The 26,597-nt window shown below is 38.4% G+C and overlaps 2 protein-coding genes and 1 long non-coding RNA gene across 9 annotated transcripts in view; 2 read left to right on the top strand and 1 right to left on the bottom strand.

Moving 5' to 3' along the window:
- Positions 1-280: 280 nt before the first annotated feature.
- Positions 281-17,802, top strand: LOC118766749. Its single transcript, XR_005002657.1, has 3 exons — positions 281-293; positions 4,964-4,968; positions 17,562-17,802. It is a non-coding gene; the product is annotated as an uncharacterized LOC118766749 (long non-coding RNA).
- Positions 8,301-25,495, bottom strand: LOC115220947 (histone H3.3-like). 2 transcript variants are annotated; one of them, XM_036510446.1, is made up of 3 exons: positions 25,356-25,495; positions 25,188-25,236; positions 8,301-8,605 (listed from the first exon to the last, which is right to left on the bottom strand). In XM_036510446.1, exons 1-3 carry the CDS (start codon positions 25,380-25,382, stop codon positions 8,397-8,399), a joined length of 285 nt encoding a protein of 94 aa, XP_036366339.1. In that variant the 5' UTR covers positions 25,383-25,495; the 3' UTR covers positions 8,301-8,396. The 2 variants fall into 2 exon arrangements, with proteins under 2 accessions (XP_036366339.1, XP_029647017.1); XM_029791157.2 differs by lacking the exons at positions 25,188-25,236; positions 25,356-25,495 and adding an exon at positions 14,986-15,734.
- Positions 23,938-26,597, top strand: part of LOC115220946 (peroxisomal membrane protein PMP34) — a 47,365-nt gene continuing 44,705 nt past the window's right edge. For all 6 annotated transcript variants that reach the window (XM_036510442.1, XM_036510444.1, XM_036510441.1 and 3 more), the window contains exon 1: positions 23,938-24,104. In XM_036510442.1, coding sequence (XP_036366335.1) covers positions 24,042-24,104 — 63 coding nt within the window. In that variant the 5' untranslated portion in view covers positions 23,938-24,041. The remainder of the gene's footprint in view (positions 24,105-26,597) is intronic.

The following is a 26,597-nucleotide window of genomic DNA, read 5'->3' as shown; positions in this document are numbered from 1 at the left end:
CTACCGACCAGACTAACACTGGACGTTCTAATGCAATACACGGTAGTAGGGTAGCCAGGCCTGGTCACACCCGGATGTAGACGAACCAGCAACAGCATGCGCGCGCGCATACACACACACACTAGTAAAATTCCTACTCTTCATTCCAGTCGCAGAACTTTAAGACTCATCGTTAAGGTTGGTCTAGAGAGAGATTGTGAAAACACAAAAGAGGAAGTGCTTAGATGTTGTGTAGAAGAAATGGAGAGGAAACTCGTCCGGACTTCTGACAGATGCACAAGCAGGAATGAATTGTTTTGAGGAACAGCTTTGAAGCAGGTGGAAGCGGAACAGTGTTGGAAGGGGAAATGGATCGAGTAACTAAAGTATTCAGAAGATGTGATGGAATTGTTAAGTTGATATTAATCACAGGCAAGACGACATTAACCATGGTCGATGTCTATTCTACATAATTAGGACTGCCTTATGAGCGAAAAGAAAGCTTTGTTGTTGTTGTTTAATGTTTAGGAATCTCTTTTGCAGACTAATTCGAATACAGAAGACAACGACCTCGTTCTCATGGCTGGTGATTGTTAGAAGACATGTTAGAACACACCAGAATGGTTATTTTTATGTACAAGGCCATGGAATGAACAATAAAAAGGGATCGAGGATCTTGGAGTCCATTTGCCTAGCGTGATTACCTAACCATGTGATCACCAATTGCTTAAGTGATCACTTAAACCAAATGGATTTTAATTTTGCTAGGAAACAAGTCTCTCCATGTTGAAAAATGTACCACTCAACACACAGGATGTTCGAGCTAAATTTGGCAACAGTTTACATAAAAGGAAAGGAAACACGGTATCCCATCCAAATGAAATACTTTTTTAAAATCAAAAAATATCAACTAAATTATGGCTGAGCGAAAACAGCTTACTCAAAGTAGCTGCCATCAACTTCCACCACGGCTTCAAAATGGCTTCAGAACCTGACGGATGTGTTCCTCACTTTGCTCCTGAGATCTTCGAATACATCTTTGATCTTGGCCACCATCTCGGCCTTTATGTTGCAAACAGAACGGTTGGTATCTTTCTCAACCGCGCCCCACACATGGTAATCCATGAGATTACAAGGCTAGAAATAGGAGCCGGAGCAGTTGTAGAAAATTTCTGACTCTTTTCAGAAGTATGGCAATGAACCGAATCCTGCTGCCATACATATGGCCTTCTAGCAGCAACTCTCCTCAGCCGAGGATTAACTAGTCTCAAGAAGCTTCACACAGCCGTACCAATTGAGCCTAAGGCTCCCTTCATCAGTTATTGGGTGAAGTCCGGCATGCAGACGCAATCAGAGCGCCTGCTGAGTTCCTTCCTGCTTGCTTCTTTCTGTTGCATGTGTCCATGTTACGCTTTACAGCCTTTATAGAATTTACAGAACACTGAGCATCACTCATGATGTCAGTATTTTGATACCCGGCACGATTCTTCATGATACAGGTAACTCTATCCAATATTCAGATGGCTCCCAGTCCTCCATATCAGCTTTTTCTCAACTACAACTTTAACCTTTATGTCCTCCAACGCTGTTGACTGTTCCTCATTACATCAAGCTATCCTGAAAAAGGAGGCATTAAAAAAAATCAAATTTAGCCAGAACACCCTGTAAACTAGTGCTTAGTGGTCCCAGATTAAGAGCTAGATAGTTTCAGAGATAGAAAACAATCTGGAGAAGGAAGTTATAAAAGCTAAACGATTCTTCTATCGTGTGTAACGTCCAAGAGTACGGTGACATACGGGAGAGTTGGGAGAGCCCTTAAATCAAACTATAGACCAGTGAATAGAGCAAATTCCCAGCCAGGCAGATATGGTGATGGAAGAGTGCAGTAGAGAGAGCCATAAAACATTACGAGGCAGACCTGAAAATAATAGAGGGTTGGGCGAGTAAGGAACGACATCAGGTAGCTCGAAGAGAAATCAGAAATTAGATCTATCTAGCAAGAACAGAAGCCTTGTAAGAAATTCTTCATGTTCTATGCACAGAGGCAGTGTTCCAAATTACAAAGCAATGCGTTAGTTAAATCCTGATGTTAGCGAAAAGAATTGTGGCCGTGCGTCTGCTCTTACTGGAGCTAAAAATTAAAATCTGACTGAAACACTGCAATGAACGATTGCTTTACTAGAAAAATGGGACGAGAAAAGAGGAATTGCTCCAACTGGATTCACGTGAGGAACCTGCTTCTTTTCTGATTCATTAATAGACAACGAAGAGTGTGGCATCAAGTAGGTAACGGCAGAGTAAATAGCAGATTCGCCAGAGATAACCGCTGCCATGTTGAAAATATCCAGTGAAGTAGGACTCTTCGAGTCAGTTGAGTAATCCAGGGAAGTGTTATACCGAATGACTGGTGTAGGTCAGCATCGTAAAATGCTTCAAGAGCAAAGGAATGGTGTGACTAAAGAGGAATTGGATGAAAGTCATTTATGAGAGTAGTAAGAATTTTTTTAGCGACTTTATCGGGGAGAAAACAAGCTTAGATGCCATACAGTTAGGTTTGTGCCAAGATGTAGAACAAGAACACCCTACTGTACTTAGCCATGAAGTCTGATGATCTCAAAGTTGAAAGACATATGAGAGTCGTGCAAGACGCATGTAGTCTACACAATGAGAGTTAGCAATGGGCTCTGTGAGAAATTAGTAAGAACAGATGGCCATCGAGATTCAATCCTCGACAATCTTTTGCTTTTTTATTGTTTTCCTGACCATTCTAGAGGGTTTCATGCCTGATGTAGGCATTTGATGAGTTAAAAGGATAGAATCGGAATGAAATGTGCGAAATGGTGAAAGTGTAAAGTTGCGAAAAAGAAAGACAAAAGAGGTAAAGTCTGATGTCAGGACGAAGAACCACGGCAAGAGTAAAAACAAACTTATTCAACAATACCATCATGAAAAAATTACTTTAAAGTGAAGGGGAGGAGGAGGTATATATATATATACATATATATAAGTAGTTGAATGAATTATCCTAGTATGGATAATTCGGTTAACCGATACCTGGGTAGCACAATCAAACACACAGACACAAACCTGTCACTTCACCACTAGTTGTATTTGGCATCTATCCCCCCACACACACGTAGACACGAATGCAGTTATATACATACACACACATAGGCACTCAATCTCATTAGCATAAGCAAACAACAACACATCACCATACATACGACTTGCACCCTGTCACCTTCCTATTCTTAGAACTCTCCCTTTCCAACCTTTTTTGAACTCTTGAACTTTCTAGAATCTTCTCCATTCAACCAATTTTGACGTCACTGCTTATAACGGAATATTTTAAAGAAACACTCATTATCACTATGGACTCCGTGTGGGCAGTCATCTAAAAGAAATTTTGTTCGTCATGATGCTGATATAAGTTCCTTGTCTTTCCTGATGAGAAGGCGGCATAATGCACCCCTTATTCCTTCGGAATTAGGAATATGCAGTCTTCGAAACATATGTTGAGAATAAAGGAATTTTGTTAAATCGTCGTTCGACTCCATTCTTTCATTTATATATATATATATATATATATATATATATATTGTGGGCTTGTAAGAGTAAATTTGATACACATTAGAACGTAGATTGCCAACGAAAGGTTTATCGTTTAGATTATACCGAGTATCCCGTAGTTGCCGGGCAATTTCACAATAGAATGCTTTGACGGACTTTCGGAATAAAACACCCACCTAAGTTGGATTTCTTGTTTTGACGGAAATTTTTCAAACTGTTTCCACCACGCCCTTGCAAATGATGGGATTGGAAAGCTTTTTATGGAAAGAAATTTTTGAAAGTTTATGAACTCCACTCTCTTCCCTCTTCCCGACCGATTTTGTCCACTTTTTTATTTTTGCCCTACACACTTAAAAACAATGAGACGTCCATTTAGGTGAAAAAAAAAAAAAAATTGAAATTAATGATTGTTTTTAAACCCCTCCCTCACTCACTACCGATTTTGCTAGGCTTTTTTGTTTGTTTTTGCCCTACACACTTAAAAATGATGGGAGAAGCCTAAAAGGTTAAAAAAAAAAAAAGGAAAAACGAAAATTGGAGATCGGCGATCACTATTACAATCCTCACTTTTCAAAACCAAAAATGAAACAATTTTAAACCAATAGTGAATCTTTTTTAAGTTTTCATAAGAGAGAGGGGAGAGAGAGAGGGGGGAGAGGGGGAGAAAGTTTACTTTGAGAAAAGCAAAAACCGAAAGTGATAGACAAATAGATCCCAGTTGCCGTCACAATTTGAAATTTTTAAACTGAATGAAATTTTTTTTTAAAATTTGTTATATTGATGTACTTTTTCACACTGAATCTGAATTCAATTATTCCTGAAAAATTTTAGAAAAATATTATAGAGGTTTAAAGTTTGAGGTTTAAACCTTAAAATTGACACCGCTCTGCTAAACACAGAAAATTTGTCTCGCTATTGGCTATACACAATTTTTTGATTTTGAAACCTCTGTCACTTTTTCCTTCAATTTTTTCTCTCCACAACATCATACTGTCATAGCAATTAGACTGGAAAACTTTATTATTATAGCCAATTTTCAGATCTTTTACTGTCTTTTAAAAAATGCATATTTTGCAAATGAAAAAATCTGGATCTGGAAATATTGTGACAAAGAGTGTGATAAATGAGAGAGAGTGATGTCTAGGAAGCAATAGGGAGACAGTAATGAGGAAAAAACTGGGCAAAATATTTATAGAAAGGGAAATCTGAATATGGAAGGAGAAAAGGTAGAGAGAGACATCTTAAAAAGGGTCAAGTTGTAAAGTTCAGAGAGAAAATTAGAGAGATCGCCAGTATTTTCAAAATAAGAAAAAAAATTGCAAAATTGTTCTGGACAAACCACTAAATTCTTCATTGTTTTTATTACCTTCTTGTACTTATATATTTGCATTAAAAATAACTTTTTATTGGGCAGTGGGAGTGAAATTTGTACATTTATATAATAAAAAGTTCAATAATCCACAAACATTACAACCATGGCTGCAGCAAAATATTCCTTTCAATTTAAAAGAAAAAGAGGATACATTCCTAGACTCACTACACCTATCATAAAAAAAAAAACTAGATGGTCATAACTGGAATGTCTTCAGTTCTGTTCAATCAGGGTTCACCTGGTTGAATATAAATTTTTTGTTTGGTTTTGTGCCAGGGAGAAGCACTACTGATGCTATTTTCCTAGTAAGGCATTTAGTGAAAAATAAACCACTGTGCTTGGCATTTGTCAAAATGGAGAAGGCTTTTGGCAGGGTCCCTCCCTCAATCATCTGGTAACTGATGCAGAAGCTAGGGGTAAGTGAGACTCATTCAAGCCAATTATAGAGAGGCTGTCAGTAAGATGAAAGTCAATGAATTTAGTGTGCAGGTAAGAGTTTACCAAGGATCAGTTCTTAGCCACTTCTTGTTTATCATAGACTTCCAGGCAATTGGCCAGGAGGAATCTAAGATTGGATACCCTTGGGGGCTCCTCCATGCCAAAGACCTTGTTCATATAGCTGAATCTCCATCAGAACTTAAGGGGCTCACAGTTAATTTAGCAAAGGCTAAAGTACTAGTAACCAGAAAAGGAAACAAATCCCACCAGGGAAAAGGCCCTGCTCAATATATAGAAACGGTGTAGGTAGAAAACCCTAAGAACACAAGAGGTGCAATGGAATCAGGGGAAGACTAATAGAGAAAGTAGTGTCGGTGTGTGGTAAATGTGCAATAAACATTAAAAATGTACACAAAACAGATTTCTTCAAATGGCCAGGGAGATTCTTGGAGGTACTAAATTGATTTTCACCTAAACAGGAGACAATTTTAAATTTAAAAAATTAATCAGTTATTTAAGTAATCAATGACCAAAACAAAAGAAGATTTTACTTTCTGAATGAGAAAAATATGAATATAGCAAAGAGTGAAAGCGTTGGATCAACTTTTCCCAGTCTACATTCAATGAAAAGCATTTTTTTGGATATCAATAACATTGTCTGCTATTATTCTCAAAAGGAGACCACAAGTGGTGCAGCGGATGAAACTTACAAAACGTCAAGGCATCAATGGTTTGCAGATGATCATTATAAAATTACCTGAATGCAATAAATAAATAAATAAAATTTGAAATTTTCTCTGTTACAATGATGAGATTCTCAATAAGAGAAAAGAAGTTTTTTCTTTCGATGTAGCTTACAAAACATGGTGCAGTCATCTGGTTCGCCAGCCCTCAGTCAAAATCGTCCAACTCATGCTAGCATGGAAAGTGGCCGTTAAACAATGATGATGATGATGATGATGACAAGTTCAAAGTATTCAAACGGTTGATCAAGAAATAAAAAGAAATTTTCAAGGCAAAACAAGACTGAGCCCTAATTGTCAACAGACTCTTGAACCCTTTCAACTCAATAGCATGCTTTAAGCAAGCATGGTTTCATTCAACCCCTCAAGGACAGACTCACTTAATTAGCAGTGATTTAGTACAAACTATAAACATAAACTCATTTGAGTTTATCAAAATTGAAAACATTCGATCAAGTCATATGTTTTGATTTCAATTTATTTTCAAAGACGATTCACAATATGAGATCAAACATCCTTTTCTCATTTATAAGACATTACATTTACAAGTAAAATGCAACTAGAAAAATAATCAGCAGATATTTATAGGTTTGGGGGGGGGGGGTTACATTTGTTTTTTGTTGTTTTTTTGGGCTGGAAATTAGAACTAATTAAACAACACTGACAAAAGTATTAAAATATAATAATCTGTAAATATTTACAATGAAATAATGATAATTAATAGACATTTTCTATATTGAACACAAACTGTTGAAATAATTTCTTTCCTTAAATATTGAAGAAAATATAACTAATGTTTGGAATACAACAAAAATTATATATATGCACAGCTACACACAATTCATACTCTTTTACTTGTTCCAGTCATTTGACTGTGGCCATGCTGGAGCACCGCCTTTAGTCAAGCAAATCGACCCCAGGACTTATTCTTTGTAAGCCTAGTACTTCTTCTATCAGTCTCTCTTGCCGAACCGCTAAGTTACAGGGATGTAAACACACCAGCATCAGTTGTCAAGTGATGTTGGGGAAACAAACACAAACACACAAACATATATACACACATACATATATACGACGAGCTTCTTTCAGTTTCTGTCTACCAAATCCACTCACAAGGATTTGGTCAGCCCGAGGCTATAGAAGACACTTGCCCGAGGTGACACGCAGTGGGACTGAATCCGGAACCATGTGGTTCGTAAGCAAACTACTTACCACACAGCCATTCCTACCCCTATGTTTTTCATGTTTCTAAGCTGAGAAATGTTATTTAAAAAAGAAAAAGGACAAGATACACTGAAGGAATAATAGAAAGCTAAAACACTGATTAAATCCAATTACCAAAGTTGCACATGGAATTATTTTTTATCATGTAAAGATATAGAAATATAGAGAAAATATTTTTTAAGATTAAAAAAATAAAATATTTACAAAAATAATATAGTAACAAAATTTTCCATTTGTTTGTAGCAAGGAATTTAGAGGAGGAAGGAGTACACTTGCTTGAATCAACTTCACATATACTACTGATACTTATCTTATCAGTCCCACAGAGATAAAGCCAACTCCAGCAGGATTTGATCCCAGAATATCAAAGGTCATGAAAAAAGAGATAAATTATTGCCAGACATTTTGTCCAGCACTAGCAATTGTCACAAACCTCCTTCAAGATGAGATTTTACAAAGAAAGCGCAATGGGTGAACTTTTTTTATCAAGGAAGAATATTTCATTTTGCATGTGAAGTAAACTTTGTCAGACACCAATACAGAGTCACAGAATAACAAACAGCAATTATACCAGGTTTCCAAACATTAAAATGGATACCTAGAAGTGGTCAACGTCAAGGATCAACTTAAAGAGCAAGAAATTAAAAATTCTTATGAATGGAGAAGAAATACCAAACACTTCATTCAAGGCCCTCCTTTGTTAGTTATTTCTTGTCACAACCCATAGACTCACGTTACTTTTTACATTTGTAACTAAAGACTTCAAAAAATAGTTACACTCAAAACACAAACTGGCCAAGAGAGGCTTAAAACAAATGTCTCTTGTGCATTCACATTTGGCTACTTTTAAAATTAGAATTCTCAAATATTGACTCCCTAAGGCCCCTTTTAAAAGCAATTTTTTTTCTTGCTACTACATGGTTAGTGCAGTGTGTATATTTTTCTTTTTCAAATATGTTCAAAAGAAATCCATGACACAAATGGTATTCACATGACAAGAAAAACAGTTTGATTTATGTATCACCATTTCTTTGATTTATATATCACCATTTCTTAATTTTAAAGCAAGTCTAATATCGGTTGGAAAAAGTGTGACTCGTTTTGCATGTAAAGTACAGAGATAAGAGTCTGAGAGGAGAGACACTAGATACGCTTCTGATGCTTCTTGTAATGCCAATAGGGCAACACTTTGCCAGCGAATGTCTGCCATAAAATAGGAGCCAATTTCTCTCACAAGCCGCATGAAAGGTGTTTTCTGAATTAACAGATTGCAAGATTTCTACAAAGAAAAGAAAAAGAAAAAGAAAACAATATTAAGTATTCAGGCAATGATTATTGTACAATAATTAGTTTTTAAAACTATTAAAGACAATGAAAATGATAGGCGAAAAATTAACTAATCCCAATGTCCAAACCATGCCAACAGGTAAGGGAACATTAAATGATAAGAATGAATCTACTGATAAATATTTTGATATTTAGTTGAACTTCTAACAACAATGAAGCAAGAAACAATTTTTCAGATTTGATTCAAACAAGAAAAATTTTTTTAAACTTCTTGTCTTTTGGGAAAATAATTTAACAGGATCTAAGAATAGGATATACTATTTGTATGAATGTGTGCTAAAAATGTTGGCATTAAAGCAATTGTGTGTATGTATGTATGTGTATGTGTGTGTGTGTGTGTGTGTGTGTGTGATTACATAAACTTACTTACTCAGTTAAAAAAATGAATTTCAAAGGGGTTTGCTGCTGTTTAGTCTCAAGTTATCTTTGGTCATGTTGAAGACCAACCTATCAGTTTTTTAAACAGTATATATATATATAGAACCACATCAGCCATTATATATATATATATATAAGTGAAATGGTAGTTGTGGCGGTTGCCAGTATCACATGAATGGCACCCATGAACTCATAATCATGACCATTGCCAGTAGCATGATCTTTGAAGGTTGGGCCTGACAGGGTCAATGACAAGTGACTGAGACCGTTGGCGATATGTTGTTCTTGAAAAGATTAGTGAAGCCGAGTGAGATTATAGTCAGGGCCGTTGCCATCGACATGTAAATGGCACTAGTGCTGGTGGCACGTAAAAAAACACTCACAATACTCTCAGAGTGGTTGGCATTCGGAAGGGCATCAAGCCATAGAATCTTTAGCAAATCAGAATGGAACCTGGTGCAGCTCTCTGGCTTACCAGTTCTAGTCGAACCGTCTAACCCATACCAGCATGGAAAGCGGACGTTAAATGATAATGATATATATTGAATGTGTAATATGTAGAAGATCTGAATGCTATTTCAAGCATTCCGAACATCTGGTCCTGTTTTACCTTTTCTTTTTTTTTTTTTACATAAACAGATTCTCAACCGGGAGTACTATGAAATAGGTGGTACCACGCAGATAAAATATAGACTGACCAAGAATACTGTAAACATATTTTCCCATTCCTCATAAAAATAAAACCCATCCGCAATTAAGGGAACAGAACGAAAACTGAAAGCGAGAAGTATTTTTTTGATAGGATGTCATTAAACTTGAACAGTAAAAGTTAGCTCCCTTGAACTGCAATTTCTGTCGTCAAAAGATTTCGTTGTTTACATTTCAGATTGATATTCAATGAAGGAGTTAAATTTGTTAGAAAGAAACTTGAGAGGGGTCTCAAATGTTGGGAGAGAAATATCAGTGAAAATGTGGCGACAGTCTTAAAATGATTCCTATGGAGAGTGATGGCAGACTTGGTTCCAGGAGGTCGAAAAGCGCACGTAAGGGCCAAGGAATAGGTGATATTAGGATTCTTAATTATCACTCTGAATGGACAAGAAGAAAAACAGGTTTCTTGTTGTTTTATTTATAGGGAGAAATCAAAGAACGAGATAATTATACAAATTATAGCATCATTTCACAAGATAACACGATGGATGAGTGGTAAGTAGCTTGCTAACCAACCACATGGTTCCGGGTTCAGTCCCACTGCGTGGCATCTTGGGCAAGTGTCTTCTGCTATAGCCCCCGGGCTGACCAATACCTTGTGAGTGGATTTGGTAGACGGAAACTGAAAGAAGACTGTCGTATATATGTATATATATATATGTGTGTGTGTGTTTGTGTGCCTGTGTTTGTCCCCCTAGCATTGCTTGACAACCGATGCTGGTGTGTTTACGTCCCCCGTCACTTAGCGGTTCGGCAAAAAGAGACCGATAGAATAAGTACTGGGCTTACAAAGAATAAGTCCCGGGGTCGATTTGCTCGACTAAAGGCGGTGCTCCAGCATGGCCGCAGTCAAATGACTGAAACAAGTAAAAGAGTAAAAAGAGTAAATTACTTCAAAAGGTATCTCATGCGTCTTTTAAAAGGGAAAAGCTTAACTTTAATAATAAAAACAGAGACAAGGGCGATTTTTCCTTGTTTGTAAATAAAATAGCAGACAACAAAATGAAAAGCAGTGGAATGAATGAAAACGAAAACAATAATAATTATTACTATTAGGCATTACAAAGGCAGCGAGTCGGCACGAGATCGACTCTGGCTTTCAGCCTTTTGGGGCCACTAAAATAAGTACCAGTCAAGCACTGTGATCGATTTAATCGACTAGCCACCACCACCACCACACCCAATGTCACGCCTTGTGCCTATAAGAGAAAGGAATCTTAGCCATTACATAGTAATGTTTGAAGTATTTGAGAAACTGTATGAAAACTTAGATTTGTCGCCACGTAAACCCTTGTGAATGAAGAAAAGATTGTTTCAGTTCTATATGTGGCACAATATTTCCTTCAGATCAAGTGCTCTCAACCATTTTTTACCAATGAACTCCTTTGATTACTTTATTATTCTGGTGAACCCTTGTAGCCCCTTGATGTTTGAAAACTAGCTTTATAAAAGCTTCTTTCGAATTCCTATTTTGTTTTTCACACATTAATTTATGGAGGTTGAACTATTTAAAGTGTTAGAGAAAGAAATCTCACTGTTTTGGGGTTTTTTTTTTAAATAATACCAATATATACATCATCATCATCATCGTTTAACGTCCGTTTTCCATGCTGGCATGGGTTGGACGGTTTGAAAGGGGTCTGGAGAGCCAGCGGCTGCACCGGGCTCCAATCTGAACAGGCAACCACTCTGAGAGTGTAGTGGGTGCTTTTTACATGCCACCGGCACGGGGGCAAGTCAGGCGGTCCTGGCATCAACCACGTTTGGATGGTGCTTTTTATGTGCCACCGGCACAGGGAGCTAGTCAGGGACACTGGCATCAACCACATTTGGATGGTGCTTTTTATGTGCCATCTAGAGCAAAATCTTTTCGGGGGTTCTTAAAATACTATAGTGGATCCCCAATTTATTATTTTGTTGCGTGGATCCCCATTAAAAACCTAATGGACCCTCAAGGGGCCATGTGCACCTTAGTTGAGAACTACTGCTTTAGATGAAACTTTGTGCCCCTTTAGTTGTGCTCATATAAAATACTACAATGTTGTCTCATAAGGAAGACTGTGGTTTACCGTGTCATGATCTGGAAATCGTTTTCATTTCACTTTGCAGTAGTTCAATATACGTACAAGAAACGAAAGATCCCAATGTCAGAATGGGCTCAAATAGCTAGCTTTCTTGTTTCAGAACAGACTTCCAAGGAAATGACGGTACTACTCTGGAGAAAATTCAATCTTTAAAGAGTTGTTTAAGAATGAGGAGTTCTATGAAATAGGTGGCACCACGCAGAATATACAATATATGGCGGTATTGCTGCGATGTTGGTACATGTAGGAAATATAGGTTAATATAGGGCGTAACAAATATCAGAAAATCAAAAAAAAAATGTGTGTAATTGGTGTAAAACAACTTCCTATGAACGAATATGAAAAAAAAAATTCGCGCACGCGAAAGGGGGGTGGGGGAGAGGCCTCGGAAAATTCACATCGGGAAGTTCCGAAAGCGTCTGAGGGGCTGACCCGGGCACCAAAACAAAAAAAAAAAATAGTGTAATATGTGTAAAACAACTTGCTCTAAACGAATATGAAAAAAAAAATGCGCTCTCGCGAAAGAGGGGTGGGGGAGAGGCCTCGGAATATTTATATCGGGAATTTCCGAAAGCGTCTGAACCGGGCACAAAAACAAAAAGCGTAATAGGTGTAAAACAACTTGCTCTAAACGACTATCATGAAAAAAATGCGCGCTCGCGAAAGGGGGGTGGGGGAGAGGCTTCGGAAATTTCACATCTTCAGTCCACGGCCTTTAAACTAAGAAAAAATAGTGTAATTGGTGTAAAACTACTTGTTCTAAACGAGTATCAAGAACACACACTCACACATGAATCATAAACTCCGTATTTCGCAAAAAAAAAAAATAAAGAGAAGAAATTCTGGAAAAAGTGAAGAAATGTTGGATCTCCGCCATGTGAATCAAAATACGTGTCAGAAACATCTTGAAATACTACAGAAATTATGTTACGAAAATGATAATGTATACATACCTCTTTGAGTGGTCCATCGATAATGATGATAAAGAAATGAGTTGGATTTGAACTCAGAATATTGACTAACACAACTACATACTACAAGACTCAAAATATTCAGTCAAGTCACCACCCTTTAACTAGCAATAATAATAACATCAATAACATAACAGCCAAAAGATTTATTTGTTCTGAAAATAACAATCATAGTAAATAAATATGTTCTTTAATATTCACATTCATGTGCACAGTTAAACACACTTACATACAAACAGTCACGCATGCATAATACAGAACGGAACACATAAATGAAGGATGCATTACTTAGTATATATTACATCTAGAGAATTTTGATTAATAAGTCAAATATGCAAATTATAAAGATAATAAATTCTCTTTATTTTTTTTTTTTTGCGAAATACGGAGTTTATGATTCATGTGTGAGTGTGTGTTCTTGATACTCGTTTAGAACAAGTAGTTTTACACCAATTACACTATTTTTTCTTAGTTTAAAGGCCGTGGACTGAAGATGTGAAATTTCCGAAGCCTCTCCCCCACCCCCCTTTCGCGAGCTCGCATTTTTTTCATGATAGTCGTTTAGAGCAAGTTGTTTTACACCTATTACGCTGTTTTTGTTTTTGTTTTTGTGCCCGGTTCAGACGCTTTCGGAAATTCCCGATATAAATATTCCGAGGCCTCTCCCCCACCCCTCTTTCGCGAGAGCGCATTTTTTTTTGTCATATTCGTTTAGAGCAAGTTGTTTTACACCTATTACACACATTTTTTTTTTGATTTTCTGATATTTGTTACGCCCTATATTAACCGAGAATATTTAGGAAAGCTTGTAATGGGGGAAATGTTACTTAATGGGATTCGTTAAAAGTTTGTTCAGGAAATTGATATAAACAAGCAAGGAACTGCTTTTGGATCTCCTCCACCGAAAAGGAGTCAAGGAAAGCCATCCTTGCTATGCTCCAGTTCACAACTTCTTGACTCAGTGAGCACAAATTCTCAGTTTTAACAAATGTAATAACAGAGACAGGAGACATCTAGCAACATGAAAGAATAAAAGAGGCTGTTTGTCAGGCATCCGGTCTTAGATGGCCGAAAGGAAAAAAAAGAAAAGAAGGTGGACAACAATGGTTGCCTCCCCCCCCCCCCGATGGATCCCGGGGCGGCGGGAGGGAAGGAGGGACATACGGACAAATCGGAGGAACCTCACTCTCCCGACGCGAAAAAGGGGGGGGGGAAAAGAAAAGAAAGAAAAATGGGGCATCGCCGGTGGTTGCTGGTGCACCGGCGGCATGTTCCGAAACCCCTTCGGTGGAACGTGAGCCACCGGAGGTGGGGAAGAAGGCCCCCTCCCAGTGGAAATATTGAAGAACATATCATCTTCGATCTCAAGGGAGGGGCTATAGAGAACTATATAAAAAGTTCCTTTGATAGTCGGGACCTAATAGACTCGACTTGTCTTCCAGAGTGGCCTCCACAGGTGGTTGCTCAGGTACTGGAAGAAAGGAACTTTTATCACATATTGGACTCCTTCTCAAAGGAAGAGTATAGAGCATGTGTAAAGGACCCCAACTTGCGGTCGCTGGAATGCCTGCAGGAGGCAAAAAAGTTTATTAAAGACTCATTCTTCTATAGCCTCGGGCCGACCAAAGCCTTGTGAGTTGATTTGGTAGACGGAAACTGGAAGAAGCCCGTCGTATATATGTGTTTGTGTTTGTCCCCCAACATCGTTTGACAACCGATGCTGGTGTGTTTACGTCCTAGTAACTTAGTGGTTCGGCAAAAGAGACCGATAGAATAAGTACTAGGCTTACAAAGAATAAGCTCTGGGGTCGATATGCTCGACTATAAAGGCGGTGCTCCAGCATGGCCGCAGTCAAATGACTGAAACAAGTAAAAGAGAGAGTAAAGGGAAACATAAAGCCAAGATATTTTCTTTTTCGCTTTCCTTTAGCTTGTTTGTTTACATCTGCGATAAAAATATTGTACAATGAAATTGATTTCCTGAGAAACAGACAGAAATGGGATACCATGCTACATAACAGAATAAAATCTAGACGAAGAGGCAACTGGTGGCAGTCTCTGCGACTAATAAACTCCGAGTGAACCCTCCTCTGCCGTGTCAGGTGGGCGATATACCAAAGAGAAAGGTAGTCTTTAATCAATGTTTTAAAATAAATTCATAAACCAACCTGGTATTTCCGGATTTCTAAAAGAACCCTTTGCACCTTTCGTACTTTTTTAGGTGTATTCCGAGATCGATTTTGTAAGGATTTTCTACGAGTTGATTGACTGGAGCCAGATTCATCAAATGGCGTTGTTGAACCACTGGAAGAATACGTGCGATTCCTAGGACTACTTTTACGACGGACCATGTTCGATGTTTCGAAGATGGAAACAAATATCAACTTCAATTAGAATATTGGCGGTAAAAAGACATGTTTACGGTGTTCCATAAATATACGTTCACCATTAAATTTGGGTTAAGTCATGATGAATTGAAAAACGTCGCAGTTCATTGAAATTTCTGTTATTTGAAGAGATGAAACAAAAATTGGTAATGTGTTTTCTTTTGCCAACTAAGAGGGAGATTTCAATTAACTGAGAATGTTTATGTGGGTGGAGGTAAAGAATACGCACACCACTCGTTTTCGGTGTCACCCTAACGCTAAACCCTCTTTTACCTTCGCCGTTCATGTGTTCGTCTAGACAACACTTAGAAACCTTCGCCGAAACCGATTTTAATTACTTCACTTACTGTTATTAATAACCCTGTCGATTTCACTTTTGATTCTTTATTTATTTTTGGTCAGACTGCAGTCTCTTGGGCACTTGGCATGTATATATATTTTTCTTTCTTTTTTTTCGCGCGCAGTTGATTATTTTGTTTGTCATTTTTTTTTGTTTCTATGCTTTCGTTTGTTTTAGCAATAACAACCAATACCGTGCTTGAGCAACGTGGTAAAATGAATAAAAGTGGCAATCTTTCGTCTCTAGTAGACCTTTCCGTCGATTTCTGTAAAAATTTTTTTTTTTTTTACATATGGGCTTGCGGGAACTTTTGAAGTAATGAGAGCGAAAGAGACTAAGAGAAAGCGATTGTATGACGAGGGAAGTTCTTTTGAAGTTACCGTGCATGTGAAGCATTGATGTACATGTGTGTGTGTTTGATGGGGTGTGGGAGACAGACAGCATGTTGTGTAAGTGAAGTGCTTCTGTTAGTGTGTGTGAAAGAAAGAGATAACTGAAATTTTTTACTCAGTGTATGTGTATATGTATGTATATTACTTCAAAAGTTCCCGCAAGCCCATATGTAAAAAAAAAAAATTTTTTACGGAAATCGATGGAAAGGTCTACTAGAGACGAAAGATCGCCATAAAAGTTATTCGTTTAGTTTTTGCATGAGGAAAATACAAGGGTGTATATCTAATGAGGTAAAACTTGAAAGCTCACACATTTTATTATGCCCCACCACCACCACCCTTTGTCATTTTGGCTTTTCAATAGCTTGATACTGACAGAAGTCACCTGCTCGTCTTGTAGATTGCATTTCTTCATTTGTAGAGACAGGATTTCCTTTGGCGAGGCAGAAATTGCGTGGATCCAATGAAACATTTTGTTGAAATTTGCATCCACCACACACCAGCCTCCTGCAATTGAAAGCTGGGATCCTTTAACATTCAGGTTTACTCTTCTAGGTATGTTTGGTTCAGGACTATTCATTTTTATATTCATAGCTGACCTTCATATCTGGAGGCTTTTCACAAATCCGCCATCTGGAGACCCGGCGGAGGGAAGTTTTGTCTCCATTCTAGATGGTTTGTCTCAGTCCTCCCCACCAACTACTTTAAGGACCCTTCCTCCTGATTTTCTGTAGGGGTTTATTCCCTTAGTCCTTCACACTCTCGTGTGTATAAGCAAATAAAAAATAGAATATATAAAAAAATAAATATAAAAAGATGCTTTGGTGAGTTTACGTCCCCGTAATTTAGCGGTTCGGCAAAAGAGACCGATAGGATAAATACTAGGCTTACAAAGAATAAGTCCTGGGATCGATTTGTTCGACTAAAAGTGGTGCTCCAGCATGGCCACAGTCAAATGACTGAAACAAATAATAAATATACTCACACACGCATTGTTGGATGGCCATTGACTCTCATGAGTTCTTCTGCCAAGGATGACCACCACAACAATATCTCCAGCCCTACACTTCATAATGAGGACAGCACCAATGGCAGCTCCAGCAACACTGGTGGCAACAACATCTCCAAGCCCAGAGCCAACCAATGATGTGCCAGCACTGAAACCTGGAAAATATATCAGGTCAGTCGGGACAGACTTGAAGCAGCGCCTGTACAACCACAGGTCCTCTTTCAGGATTCCAGAAAGATGATTTGTCACATCCCTGGCCAGCTATGAGTAGTACCTCAAAGATGAAGGGACCCCATACAATATCGAGTGGAGGATCTTAAAGTGGCCAGGCCCCTACATTAATGGGAGCAAAGGCTGTAAGATTTGTTTAGCTGAGCAAGCAAGGATACTCAAAGACTCCCTGGAATCTGGATTACTGAACATTTGCCAGGAAATCAATATATCTTGCATCTATTTCAAACACTACCTGCTACAAGCATGGGATTCCTTGTTCTCCAATTAGACCTGGAAGGTCCTTATGATCTAAAAGCAACTCAAGAGAAAAATACCCTGTTCCCCCTCTTTTGGCCCAGATGAACTGGTCTAAGGTGATTTACCCATCTTCACTGACCCCAAGGTATTTATTCTTTGGTGATTCACTGACCAAATGACTGTAACAGATTCCTGCCTCCCAGAGGTGAGGCATTACATTTGTCTTCAGCCCTTTGTGGATGTGAAACCATTGGTCACCCTATGACTGGACATCGACTTAACTACATACCAATATATATATGTATATATATCGTTTTTGGAAAGCGGACGTTAAACGATGATGATGATATAATACATTAAAAGTCAGCTTGAATCTTGCTTGCTTGTTTGCTTGCAATGTTACCCAGCCAAACTAGTGCATAATGGGAAAATACTATGAATTAAGCTTACCCTGAAATGTTAATACAAACTAAATAAAACAAGTTTTGCATAAATCGGACAAGTGGTTTTGGATATATTAGAGGTTTCCAGGGTATAAATACCCAAAATGGTGCATAATGGGAAAATTTTTCCGAAAATAATCTTAATCCTGAAAGGGAAGAAACTCTTATCTTTTGATTTGACAACAAAAACATACAATTTGTTTCTTTACAATAAATGTTTCTATTTTTGCTTTTGTTAAACACAATATTTTTATCATTTTGAAATATTTTAAAGTGAATGTGATTTCAAAAATGTAAGTTATTCGTACAATAAGTATTTATGTTTTAGATTTCTTTAAACAGACAATATTTTAATGTTTCTTTTAAATTATTTTCAAGTGAATACCATTACAAAAAGTTTTTTTGGCATATTTAAAAAATATTCTAAAGTGAAAATGACTTTTAAAATTTGGTATTTCATAAAAGACCTGTTTGTAACTTCAGTGTGAAATATTTTTTTCCCAGAGGTGTTTTTTGAGTGCATTCAACATATCTTGCCACCAAAGATTTGGCTGCTATTTCTAGCACGCCCTGCTACCAAGTAACAGCTATTTACGATAAAGGACCCAAAATACCTGTCATGTGGTAACAGGGCACGCAAAAAATAGCAGCCAAATCTTTCCTTTTCTGAGGAAAGGTGCCATTTATGTGTGATTTCAATGTCACATTCATTGAAAGCATGCAAAACAACATGGAAAAGAAAAAAAATCCCATGAAACAAAACTCTGTTGCTGGGAAACTCAGTTTCCTAGAGACTCAACAGGTCAGAGGTAGTCTAGTATATATATATGTGTATATATATATATATATATATATATATATATCATCATCATCATCATCATCATTTAGCGTCCGCTTTCCATGCTAGCATGGGTTGGATGGTTCAACTGGGGTCTGTGAAGCTGGAAGGCTTCGTCAGGCCCAGTCAGATCTGGCAGTGTTTCTACAGCTGGATGCCCTTCCTAACGCCAACCACTCCGAGAGTGTAGTGGGTGCTTTTTACGTGCCACCCGCACAGGTGCCAGACAGAGCTGGCTAACGGCCACGAACGGATGGTGCTTTTACGTGTCACCGGCACGGGGCCAGGCGATGCTGGCAACGGACACGAACGGATGGTGCTTTTACGTACCACCGACACGGGGGCCAGACAGAGCTGGCAAACGGCCATGAACGGATGGTGCTTTTACATGTATATATATATATATATATATATTCACACACACCTAATCACAAGCACAGTTATGACATTACGGTGTCTGTTTCAAAATAGTGTATTTTTGGGTTCAGTCCCACTGCACTGAATTTCGGACAAGTGCCTCCTACTACATCTCTGGGCTGACCAAAGTGGAAGTTCTGCAGAAGCCTGTCGTGTGTGTGTGTGCATGCGTGTGTGAGTGTACATGCATGTGTGTGTGCATGCATGTGAGTGTGTGTGTGTGTGTGAGTGTGCATGCATGTGTGTGTGTGTGTGTGTGTGTGTTCTCAGACTCTCCCATGAAAAGAAGAGGGAATTAAGAGAAATATCACATCTACAATGAAGCAAACAAGAAAATATAAATCTGTTGATAGACAATTTAAGAAATACAAAATCCTAATTAAAAAGAAACGGAAGAGTAACCCTTAATACTCCTGAAGACATTGTGCAAGATACATTAAGAAAAACTATAATTTATAAAACAAAAAAATGTCCAAAGTCACAGATTAGAACAAGTAACACAAACACAACTTGAAAAATATCTGTCCAGTATAGGACACGAAAACCTATATTGCAAGAGGGAAAAGATATGGTAGTGTAGATGTGAGATCTGCCTCAGAGCATGAGGCAAGGAAGCGCTCCACTTTGACCCTAAGAAACGAAGACCTCTTTCTGGTATCCCATATGCCTGGGTCGTAGATGAGCAAAAATAAAAATTAGAGATGTACCACCAGAAACAGACATCTACTGGTAGGTGGCAGCTGTCCTCCTGGACATAGAGGACAAAATAAACATGCTACAGGTGTGGAAACTGAATGAACAAAATGGGTTTGGCAAGGCTTGGATTTGTATGTGCAAATGGATAATGAAAGTCTGGAAACAATTCCAGATATCATAAATTTACCAAATGGCACCAACCTCTACATGGCCACTGAGGGTAGAAAGCCAAGGTGTCACCTGTGTGGGGACATAAATCATCTAAAGGCCCTTGCTCACAACAAAAATGAGAAGGGAGCTCTCCACCTTAGTTTTGTCACCACCACAACAACAGCAAAAGCAGGTGACCACTGCAGCTGCAAAAACGATAGTAACAGCAGCAGCACCGACAGCAACAAATACAACAGAGAACTCACCAACATCTATGACATCCACATACCAGACAGCAGCAAAAACATCAGCATCAGAATACCCCAAAACAAGAACTTTATAATCAAAAGCAAAAATCTCCGCAAGACATATCACTTCTCTGTGCAGATCAGGTGGACATATCCCCTGGAGAGGGGGACAAGGAAGAGCCTAAATGGTAAAAAGTCAGCAGCTCTAACAAAAGATAAATAACTAAAAAACACTGACATCAACACAAAAAAGCTGGCAGATATGATCAAAGGGGAGAGATGCCTTTCAAAACAAATATACACAAATACTTCACCTCCAGCAGCAGCAGCCACATCAGTACTGTCAATAACAACATTATCCCCATCACCACCATCACAAGCACAACCCAATTCTCAGGTCACACATCCCAACACCAGCAAAATTCAAACATCATTAACTACACAGCAATAAACACAAACAATAAAGAACTTTGGAACACATCCATAACCATACAGACATCACACCGATTTTATCACACCAACAATCAACATACCAATACACATAAAAGTCATCCTAACATCACAAAAATACATACAACACCATAGAAATTAAATATCGTGAAGGAGTAGGGGTTTTCAGGAGAGATATCGACAAAAAACTGTATAAAGAACTGCTCACAGAAACGTTCACGTTTGACCGTGGGGATGGAACATTCATCCACACCTCACCAATAAAATTACTGTAAGTAACCTTTTCTGCACTTATTCCTTAATCTGACATGGTGTTACTTAGAATAAACAGCATAAATGCACATGGCCTGGTGTCATCTTGGAAACAAAGTCATCTACTCAACAACCTCACATCAGTAAGTGTTGATGTAGTGGCTATCAGTGAAGCCAGATTCTGACCAACAAGCATTCATGCCCCATTTTTGGTGGATATAAGATCTATTTAAATTCATGTCAACCTGGAATGGAGTGAAGTGGAACTGCAATGTTCTTCCAGAGAAGGTCTGCATCTCAAGATAACAACTGTCTTCCTGGACCCAGAAGTTATGTTGGTGGTCTTGGATGTGAACAGTAGTGACAGGGGTGCCCTCAAACTCATGGTTGTTTATGCTCTGACAGGAGCAGGACAGCTGAACTTTTTCAGATGTCTGGAGGTTTTGCTAGAGACGTCTCCACCTTTAGTGTTGGTGGGCGATTGGAATGCCATCTTAGAACTATGGTTGGTCTGTGTGGAGCTAGCAGATAGAATAGCGGGTGGTAAAAGCCAAGCAAACCTGCTTAGACATTTCCAACTATTTGACAAATACCCATGGATTTCCCAGATGTACCAATGTGGACATGACCGAATTGCATCAGGTCACCCAGGTCCTATCTATACAAAGTATTCTGTAGGCCAGTAGATAAGGATAGGACAAGTTGTTCACTTTTCAAACTCATTGGCTATACAGACCACAAGTTTGTGATCTGTACGGTCAACCTAGATATGCTCAGAAAGCAAGGACCCAGCTGAACACATAACTCGCAGTGTGCCAAGCATACAGAGACCAGATTAGAGAATAAGTTAAGCAGGCGTTGATGGGGGCAATCGTCAACAACGGATGGTGCTTTGTCCTGAAAAGCGCAATTAGAGTAGAATCAGTTAGGTTTAGTAAGGCATTAGTGATAGAAAGAAATATAAAAAGAAGGAAACTTAGAAGAGGCACTTCGGAAAGCCATTGCAACCAACAAACTGGCCGTCAGATTGACTCTGAACCAATTCTTCAACACTAAACATGAAGGTTGCATTGTCTAAGACAAGAGGGAATGAAAACCATTCAATGAGCCCGAATGGCAGAGATACGTGACAACAAAGCCACAATTCAATCTTTGGTGGAACAAAATGGGCAAACGGTACTCAAGCCCAAGCTGATGTGTGCAGCATTTCAGTGGCACTTCACCCAACTGTTTTGGATGAATGGCATCCTGGAATGCAAGATGGACTTCAGTGCCTACCTCAACGGCATGTCACAATTCTTGGCAAGGTGGCCAGGGTGTTGTGAAATGCCAATCACAGACATGGAAATACAGGATGTGATGACTGGTTGCACGAGGGAGGGGTGGGTCGAATCGCCAGGTCTGGAAGGTCTACCCTATGCGCTTTACTTTCATATGCCAGACTCATTTGGCAGTCTTTTAGTAGATATCTACTGCAACTGGTGTGAGAATTCCCAATTCTGTGAGTCGAGGAGCGGTGGTACTGCTAAGAAAGAACCTAGACAAGTGGTGGGTGAGATAGAAAATTTTAGGCCCATAACACTGCTGCATGCAGATTTCAAAATTTTGGCTGTCTAGGAACTGGTTGATGATGCGCAATCCTAAGCAGATCCATCCATAACAACCTTCACCTCCTATGATACATCACAGACAGGGTCGGTAAAGAAACTGCTAAAAGAAACATTTGTTAGTTCAGGTGAATAGTTACCTATTGGAACCTTTCAGCACCATGTATTTGGTCCATCAAGGTGTCCCCTCTCGTCTCTTCTGTACGTATTGGCTCTAGAGCCACTACTATGGAAATTAAAGGTATTGAGAGGCATCCCAAGTGAACTAGGACAAGGGAGAACTGTGTTGGCATAAACAGGCGACATCATTGTCATAGTGACCACGCACATAGACCTGGTCAGCATTGCTCTAAAAGAATACAAGGTGGTGACAGGAGCAAAAATTAATTAAGAAAACTCAGTGAACCCTGTAGCTCAGCCCTTGGAGAAGCAAGTCCAACAATGTTGTGGGATGCTGGGCAGAGAAACTGATTAAATTGTTCAACATTTGGTTTGGTCCGGATCTCCAGGTGGAGAAGAACTGGGACGAGGTGACGAGTAGGGTGGATCAAGGTAGATCAAGGCAGGGCACATGGCACCTAGAGTGTCATCTGGCACTCACAATCCCCTATTGGTCATGCAATGCAGTCAGTGGAAGTTCCACTCAGGCGTTCTATAGAGAGTATGCACCTCTCGATCGAGGGTTGATGAAGAGAAGAGGACACTTGCCCTAAGGTCAGAGTGATCATGGTTTTTGTTGGGTTTCCACGAGCAGCCCTTGGAAGTTTCCCCCTTTATGAGATTCTAGCTGTTAGAATTTTCATTATTCTTTATTTAGACGTTTCAGTCCCACTCTGTATCGTACGTCTCCAGTCTTTTTATATGAACCCTCAGTGGTTAGAGCATCAGGCTCACAACCATGAGGTAGTGAGTTCAATTCCTGAACTGGGCTGCATGTTGTGTTCTTGAGCAAGACACTTTATTTTCCGTTCACTCATCGACTGAAATGAGTTGTGACATCACAGGGTGCCAAGCTGTACTGGCCTTTGCCTTTCTCATGAGCAACTGCTGGTCTTCCATAAACGATCATGCTTGGACTTGTGTGTGCAATCCTATGGTCATTCATGACCAAAGGGGGGTCTTTACCTAGAGGTTAATAAAGAAAAGATGATGATGATGGTATTGAAGATATTAAATGTTGCAGAGGAGGGCAACAAGTCAATAAATCTATTCTTAACCCTTCAGAGGAAATACATTTCAAGTTACACAATAGAAACAGTTTGATATAAGAGGAAGTAAGTTATTATGTTTCTAGTTTTATGACCAAGTAATGTGTAATATCAGTTTTACACCTTTTTCTGATCTAATTAAACAAACTCCTGCGGCTTCTTTTGTGTGGCAAACGAAGGGAGCTAACTGACGTCAATCGGTGAGTGCGCTCGGATTCTTTTTGTTTTTGTTTTTTTTTTCCTCCTTGTTTAATTCCAAGTCTCAAATAAGTTAACAGCTTATTGACGAAAGGATTCGGAATTTTGTTTTCCTTAAATGTCGTTCATAAATGAAATACTGTCCTACAGAACCTTAGTGTATGCTATAGCTGGGGCTACCGTATGTATGAAACATCTGCTATGCACTTTTATTTGCTCTCTCTCTTTCTCTCTTCATTAATGTTTATTTTTATTTATAATGTCATTCCAGTATTAATTTCCAACAATGTCTTTGTCGATCCGTACTCACACAGCCAATCCCTAAAGTCATTTCATTTTATGCCTGACAATTGCTACTTTCTTCTTTTCTTGTGACAGTGCGACTCGATTAGAAACCTTGGTCTTTATTTCTTTTCACAACCTATCGTGGCATCTCTTTTGTTGTTTCCATAACATATTCTATTTATTACTTAATATATCTTTTATGGAAACTAATTTCTCAGATTTCCTCACCGTATTATGGTGAAACTCTGGTCTTTAATTAGGCATGAAATATTGTTTATCGAAATGAAAATAAAATGAAAACGGGTCTGATTAATACTAAGCACAAAAAGACGGTACTGTTGTTCGAAACTAAACTGGATCTGAAGATAAACGGAGATCTTGATTTCAAAACTGGAATTGTTATGGAATAAACGAGGGTTGAAGTACAAGAATTGATGATTAACCATCTTAACCAAAACATTACCGTCTACAAATTAACACGAGGGCAACTGACAGAGACTAGTGTGTGTGTGTGTGACAGAGAGAGAAAGAGAGAGAGAGAGACGACCGAAATTTCGAAGTCACTGTTAATACTACTTTCGTTAAAGAACGATAAATTTGTATTCTATCAAATGTATTGTGTAATCCTTCAATACAACATAAATGCACTCGCAAAATCGTAACATAACAATGTCTAAACAAAGTCAACAATTACCAACTTATAAAATAATTCATTTAAAGATTGTTTTTTAATATTGTAAGATTTGTCTAGTTTAATTATCTTGCACTTTGCTTTTAAAATTTGTTTTTTTCCTGTTGGTAAAATTAATTTTACAATATCAGACACATTTTTTTAATCATGTGTATTTTGTTAATGAAATTATTTTTTCTTCTGATTTCCCATTCCATTTCTCAATTAAGTCATTTATTAATCAAAGTATTATTATTATTATTATTATAAATATAGATTTAGTCTAAACCAACCTTCACTTCTTTATACCTGGTTTATGAAAACAACTTCTGTATCTCTTCTCGCGTTTTTCTCTCACCTGTTGTATTTAAAAAGGAGAGAATTATTGTTCATTGGAGATTAGTGTACGGAGTTTGAAGGGTTGGAGACAAGAATCTTGTGGGATTATATGAAAAGGGAAATAGTTAAGTGACGAACCTCGCAAGAAGGATTGATGTATAACATTTATGCAGTTTTAGAAATTCAATGATAATGATAAATCGGTGAATAGCATCAGGTGAACAGTAAGTTACGGACATTTTTACAATAATTTTAAGCAGCAAAGGTCAAAATTACATCATCATCGATCTGGAACTTCAGGAGAGAGGTGGAAGACTAGACGCAATTAACATTTCTTTTAATGATGTCATTAACAGCAGCAGTCAACTACAGTCGTCTCCCTTCTTTATCGATATTTCAATTAGCAATCGATCACCCACAAGCAAGAGTAATAATAATAGTGTATTGGGAAGGCGGCGAGCTGGCAGAACCGTTAGCACGCCGGGCGAAATGTTTAGCAGTATTTCGTCTGTCGCTACGTTCTGAGTTCAAATTCCGCCGAGGTTCACTTTGCCTTTCATCCTTTCGGGGTCGATAAATTAAGTACCAGTTACGCACTGGGGTTGATATAATCGACTTAATCCGTCTGTCTGTCCTTGTTTGTCTCCTCCGTGTTTAGCCCCTTGTGGGTAGTAAAGAAATATAATAATAGTGTATTGGCGAACAGGAATAAAAATTTTGCCTACCCATTGCCCTTTCCTAATCCCGATACTCTACTGTTGGGAAATGCACTCACATTCAACTAACCTTTCCGATAATATCTTTATATATAAAACTGTAGTTGTGTGTGTGTCTGTCTACTCCGATTTAGATTCCTAACTACTCCCACATTTTGCGGTGCAGTTTAACCAAAAGCGGGTACCTTATAGTCGTGATTCATATCGAGCCCTTCTGGGTATTAGCGCGCGTCTACGATGAGTCAACGATTTTTAAAAAAATTTACCATCATTTTTCCCCATTTTTAATCCATTTTTCGCTCGGTTTTATATAAGGGAAGTAACTCTCTAAAAATGCTTATATAGTTATTTCCCTTACAAACCTGAGCAACGCCGGGTGATACTGCTAGTTACATATATATTTCTTTATTGCCCACAAGGGGCTAAACATAGAGGGAACAAACAAGGACAAACGGATTAAGTCAATTACATCAACCCAGTGCGTAACTGGTACTAAATTCATAGACCCCAAAAGGATGAAAGGCAAAGTCGACCTCGGCAGAATTTGAACTCACAACCTAACAGCAGACGAAATACGGCTAAGCATTTCGCCCAGCATGCTAACCCTAATCTTACATATAATAAAACACATTGTGTCTCGTCTGTCACACAAGGTAAAAATAAA

Source organism: Octopus sinensis, linkage group LG17 (assembly GCF_006345805.1).
Source record: "Octopus sinensis linkage group LG17, ASM634580v1, whole genome shotgun sequence".
NCBI lineage: Eukaryota > Metazoa > Mollusca > Cephalopoda > Octopoda > Octopodidae > Octopus > Octopus sinensis.
This window is presented reverse-complemented; position numbering and strand designations above follow the sequence as displayed.

Excerpts from the sequence above, each read along its gene's own strand:
- LOC115220947 (XM_029791157.2), bottom strand. The coding sequence starts at position 15,168 with ATGGTCCGTCGTAAAAGTAGTCCTAGGAATCGCACGTATTCTTCCAGT. Across the intron at positions 8,606-14,985 it reads TAGAAATCCGGAAATACCAG|AAATCTTGCAATCTGTTAAT; the intron begins GTTGGTTTATGA and ends TTTTCTTTGTAG.